This window comes from Agrilus planipennis, unplaced genomic scaffold, assembly GCF_000699045.2.
Source record: "Agrilus planipennis isolate EAB-ADULT unplaced genomic scaffold, Apla_2.0 scaffold20, whole genome shotgun sequence".
In the NCBI taxonomy this organism is placed as follows: Eukaryota; Metazoa; Arthropoda; class Insecta; order Coleoptera; family Buprestidae; genus Agrilus; species Agrilus planipennis.
Genome location: NW_020439516.1, coordinates 774667 through 780666, shown reverse-complemented (window position 1 = coordinate 780666; position 6000 = coordinate 774667). Strand labels below are relative to the sequence as shown.

General features: G+C 36.4%; 1 protein-coding gene across 2 annotated transcripts in view; it reads left to right on the top strand.

Annotated features, from left to right (window-relative positions):
* Positions 1–4017, top strand: part of LOC108738471 (fatty acid hydroxylase domain-containing protein 2) — a 7759-nt gene extending 3742 nt beyond the window's left edge. The window contains exons 3-6 of one of the 2 annotated variants that reach the window (XM_025979238.1): positions 1245–1494; positions 2676–2857; positions 2940–3212; positions 3565–4017. In XM_025979238.1, the coding sequence (XP_025835023.1) occupies positions 1245–1494; positions 2676–2857; positions 2940–3212; positions 3565–3736 (877 nt within the window). In that variant the 3' untranslated portion in view covers positions 3737–4017. The remainder of the gene's footprint in view (positions 1–1244; positions 1495–2675; positions 2858–2939; positions 3213–3564) is intronic. The other variant, XM_025979237.1, reaches the window with a different exon arrangement.
* The last annotated feature ends 1983 nt before the right edge of the window (positions 4018–6000 follow it).

Below are 6000 nucleotides of genomic sequence, written 5' to 3'. Positions count from 1 at the left end.
AGTAATCTAATCTAGGTCTACCTCTACCCCTCCTAACTCCCGTTTCTGCCTCTAATATGTCTCTGACTAGACCTTCATGCCTGAGAAGGTGTCCTACCAACCTATCTCACCTATTTCTTATTGACTTCCTCTGTTCAACTCTTCATTTCTAACCTTCTCTATCCATGGTATCCTCATCATTCGCCCGTAACACCACATTTCGAACGCTTCTAACCTTTCCTTTTCCGCATAGCCCACCGTCCATGTTTTGCACCCGTATAGCGCAGCGTTCAAAGCATACTCCTGTAAAAATCGTTTTCGAATTTCTAAAATAATTGAAGGCGACTCGACCTTGCGCTATCCTCTGCTTTATATCCCTACTAGGTACTCCTTCCGCCCCTGACTTATCTGACCTCCTAGAATCAGCCAGTTCTTCTAATTTTTTGTCTCTTATCTTTATATTCGCTCTTTCCCTACTTTTTCTGCCCTTGCATGCAATAATTTTTGTTTATCTTCGAGCAATACTGTTTTGACAATAAATACAATATTTATCCCTACAGTTGTACTGTCTTGAATGAATTGTTGATCGCGTCTTCGATGTATAGATTAAAAAATAATTATTATTACTATTAGTAAAAAAAGATTATTTATTATCTAAAAACAAATCCGTACGAGAACAAAGAAATTAGTATCTGTAGATCGAATCGTAACAACTAGTCAACTTTGTTTTTATTGTCATAAAACGATAAGCCTAATAAAAACAGCCTATTTCGCAACTCCCACCATTCTACAGCAACGCAATATAATGGTAGGTACAACCATCATGTCATTTGGTCCCGCAATTTCCTTTTAATTATTAACATTTATTTAGTCAACTGAAAACGGAGACTCAACAGTCATTGGTTTACCGAGTTAAATTTTTGAACAATTTATTCTGCGTTGTATAATTTCAATTGTCACACTCTCATCGATCTTCATTTTTATTTACTTACGGACGACATTACTGATGTATTTATTTGCTTGTATTGGGCTTTAATTATTGTATTTAAGTATTTAGTTAGTCTACACTAACGCGACCGCGGCTGTAATACGACAGTCTTTTATTAAAAACGAATAAAACAAAAGAACAGTTATCGTAATATTGAACAGGAAAAGTGTTCTAAAATTATTATGTAAAACAAACTCTTTCCGAGTCCGACTTGCATCAGGATAACGAAGGATTGTGGTGGCCTTTTCGCGGTACCTACAGCAATGAACTGTTTCAGGCACTGTCAACGATTCTGGGGTGCGAGCGGTGACTTCTGGCAATCGCAGTGGGACAAGTTTCTGGATACTTTTGGCGAAGATCCGTTTAAGTTATGGGTCTACGGAACCATCTTACTGACCATGGGGGTGTACTGGTTGTTCGGCGGCATTTACACGTTTTTAGACGTCACAAATAAACCTGCAGCCCTCCGAAGATACAAAATCCAACCAGGTACTAACGAACCCGTCGATACAAAAAAACTTCTCAAGGTACGGAAAAAATACTTTAGATTTCATTATCGTAGACATTACCATAATGACAGATAGTAGATGATAATAAATATAAATAAAAATACCTATCCTTATAGAGGTAAAGCAAATAATAAGACATATAAATTGCACATTTCTTTGGCTGCATTTTTTCTTTCTTTCCTATCCTGAGCTAAACTTCGCATTTCCCGAAAACTAGAACAGCCCACATCCTTAACTATTCGCCAATCTAATGTAGATCTACTTCTACCCCTCCTTCCTAACTTCCGTTTCTGCCTCTAATGTCTCTGACTAGATCTTCGTGCCTGAGAAGGTGTCCTACTAACCTGTCTCGCCTATCTCTAATAGACTTCCATAGAGTCCTCTGTTCTCCTATTCTTTCAAATATCTCTTAATTTCTAACCTTCTCTATCCACGGTGTCCTCATCATTCGTTGGTAACACCACATTTCGAACGCTTCTAACCTTTTCTTTTCCGCCGCGCCCACTGTCCATGTTTCGCACCCGTACAACGCAGCGCTCCAAACAAACACCTTTAACAACCTTTTTCGAATTTCTAAATTAACCCTTCGTGAGCATAGAAGTGACTTCTTTTTATTGAAGGCGAGTCGACCCTGCGCTATCCTCTGCTTTATATCCCTACTACTCCTTCAATCCTGACTTATCTGACTTCCTAGGTATCTAAAATTAGCCACTTCTTCTAATTTTTCGTCTCCTATCTTTATATTCGCTCTTTCCCTACTTTTTCTTCTCTTGCATACCAGAATTTTAGTTTTACTTTTATTTATTTTCATACAGTACTGATCTGTCAGGACCGCTTCCATTTTATTTAAAGCTATCTCTAAGTCCTCCTTGCTAGATGCTAATACTGCTATATCATCTGCAAATCTAAGCATACTAATCTTTTGCCCTTTCACGTCTATCTAAAAGTATTACCTGCTTCTATCAAAACTCTCAAAGTCTTTTGAACAAACCATAACACTCTTTAATAGCTTTAAATTGCATATATTGGACTAGTACTAGTTTACTATTTATAGGGAAATGTGGCTGAATGTATTTGTACGAATTTTCCTATTCCTCTTCCAAATTTTCTAAGGATAATTGCATCCCTATGTTCGATCTTCATCCTTTTCTGATATGTTTAATAAATTTAAGATATGAACAAAAATAATTTCTCTTTAGGTAATTGGAAGTGTAATCGTTAACCAAGTTATCGTTGGGTTCCCTATTTCAGTCTTAAGTTTTTGGTTAATGGAATGGAGAGGATATCCATCCCTTAGGGAATTGCCCACTTTCCATTGGGTATTATACGAACTGGCAATGCATATATTAATGGAAGAAGTTGGCTTTTATTATTCTCACAGGTTAATAAATTAAATTTTTATAATTTACTTGTTTGAAGTTGACCGAAGGACTTTTGTAAACTATGGACTGTTTTTTTGCCAGATTATTGCATTCCCGGTATCTCTACAAATATATACACAAACAACACCACGAGTGGACTGCACCCGTAGCGGTGACAGCTATATATTCCCATCCCTTGGAGCATATATTTTCGAACCTGGTTCCGCCCTTTTTGGGTGTATTTATTATGGGATCACATGTAGCAACTGCATGGTTATGGTTTTCGTTGGCGATACTGTCAACGCTAAATGCACATTCAGGTTATCATCTTCCCTTTTTTCCATCTCCAGAAGCCCACGATTTTCACCATTTAAAGTAAGAATCAGTGAAGATGAATGAGCATATACGTATAGGTTGTTTAGAATTTCATGAACCTTCCGGTGCGCGAGAGGCGTGTCTTATCGCACTCATATGATATATTTAGAAAGTATACTGATTCGGCTAATATTCAATTGATTCAAACTTCAAACCATTTATCTCACTATACAACCAGCTCCAGATAAACTAAAAGTTGATAGCCAATGTTTTTAAGAAGTAGAAGTGTAGATATAAATAAAGGGGCGGAGTTTTGTCAATGCGTAAGCCAAGGCCAAGGTTCATGCTGTTCTAAATCACCTCTACCTAATCGTTTGAAACTCATTTGTTTCTTTTTCGTCATTGTTTGTAGGTTTAACAATTGTTTCGGAGTTTTGGGTGTCTTGGATCGGTTGCACGGTACTGACACGAATTTCAGAGCAACACGGGCCTATGCGCGACACATTATGATGTTAAGTATGCTTCCGGCAAGGGAAATGTTTCCGGATCCCCTTCCCAAGCACAAGCTGGGAAAGCAACGATAAACGTACATGTACACACATGTATGTTGTGTATTAAATAAAAAGTATTTATCTACTTATAACAAGTGATAGAAATTGCAATATTTAGAAGAGTTTGCAACAATCTTATTATTTTTTTTTTCGTATTGTGTTGTTATTGTATTTTTACGGGGGCATGCCGAGAGGAAGAGAGGGCACAGTATGAAACGACGTACCTAAGAAGATATTAGAAATATTTGGTTTCTTTTTCTTTTCTGTGCTACACTGTATGTGATATAAACATTTAAATATTTAATTATGAATAAACTAATACGTAATTGTAACTTGTCTTTCGCTTTAATTTCCAAATATTATGAAATAAAAGAATATTTTCCAATATACTTTTTAGGATCAATTTTATCAGAACGTACAATTAAAAAAAAAATGTTGCGCGATCCCTAAACAACAAACAAATGAACAAGAACCTGTTTGAAAAAAGTAATGCCGAAAAGTATAAAAGATTATCCAGTACAAATCGTAACATACGTGTGAATGCAGTGTAGGTGTGGAGTAAATATCACGCTAGCAGATCACATGTTCAACCTCAGCATCTAAACATAACAACAATTTGTGGTTAATGAATTAAGAACGAATTTTGTTGAGACTACAGATTTCGAGAAATCGGATAATCTACTGGCGTGATATCATGCTAGTAAATCACATATTCAACCCCCGCATCTAAGAATAAGTATGAGTAATTTTTAGTGAAAAAATTTTGTTGATTGATTATTGATCCACAGAAATTGGATGATCAACTACCTCATTGTTTCAAGTCATCCTACCGGATCACATATTCAACCCTTGAATCTAAACATATGAGTAATTTGAAGTGAAAGATTTTTGTGTGACCTATTGATCCCCAGAAACCGGATGCCCTGCCGTTACGTTGGTATCATACTAGCAGATCACATACCTATTCGTTTCTGACGATTTTGGGCTCTAATTTGCGTCATATTTTGCAACCAACATAAAATGAAAGAATTAAATTTGTAGTCTACTGATCTCGGAAAATCAAACAATTTATAGCTAGCAAAAGATTATTCAATTTCCTGAAAACTACAAGCTCCAAAAAATTAATTGTTTCACTACAAACTAGCCACAAAATATGAAGCAGATTGGAGCCAGAAAATTGTATCAAGCAAACAGTAGATCATCCAATTTCTGAGATCAACGGGCTCTACAAAATTTTTTCACTAGAAATTACTCAATGTTTAGATGCGAGAGTTGAATATGTGATCTGCTGGATTACTTCAAGCAATATAGCAGCAGATCATCAGATTTCTGGGGAACAATCATCATCATCATCATCATCATCATCATCATCATCATAAGGTCGTCAGTCCTAAGACTGGTTGGACACGTACCCCACTCTTTTCTATGCTGAGCTAATCTTCGCATTTCCCTAAAACTAGAACAACCCATATCATTAACTATCTGCAAACAGTAATCTAATCTAGGTCTACCTCTACCCCTCCTAACTCCTGTTTCTGCCACTAATATGTCTCTGACTAGACCTTCATGCCTGAAAAGGTGTCCTACCAACCTATTTCGCCTATTTCTTATTGACTTCCATAGAGTCCTCTGCTCTTTTACTTTTTCTAATACCTCTTCATTTCTAACATTCTCTATCCACGGTATCCTCATCATTCGTTGGTAACACCACATTTCGAACGCTTCTAACCTTTTCTTTTCCGCTGCGCCCACTATCCATGTTTCGCACCCGTACAACGCCGAGCTCCAAACATGCATCTTTAACAACCTTCTTCGAATTTCTAATTTAACCGTTCGCGAACATAGAAGTGACTTCTTTTTATTGAAGACGACTCGACCCTGCGCTATCCTCTGCTTTATATCCCTACTACTCCTTCCATCCTGACTTATCTGACTTCCTAGGCATCTAAAATCAGCCACTTCTTCTAATTTTTCGTCTCCTATCTTTATATTCGCTCTTCCCCTACTTTTTCTTCCCTTGCATACCAGTATTTTTGTTTTACTTTTATTTATTTTCATACAGTACAATGGGTTCCACAAAATCCTTTCACTACAAATTACTCATATTCTTAGATGAGGGGGATTGAATTATGTGATCTGCTAGCGTGTTACGCATTGTACCTGCCTGCATAAATACGATAAAAACGTATAATATATTCCATTTAATTAACACATAAAATTTTTTTTTAATCTGCTTCATTTCATTGGACTTACTTAATAATCAATTAATAATGATTTACATTTTAATATAAATATGT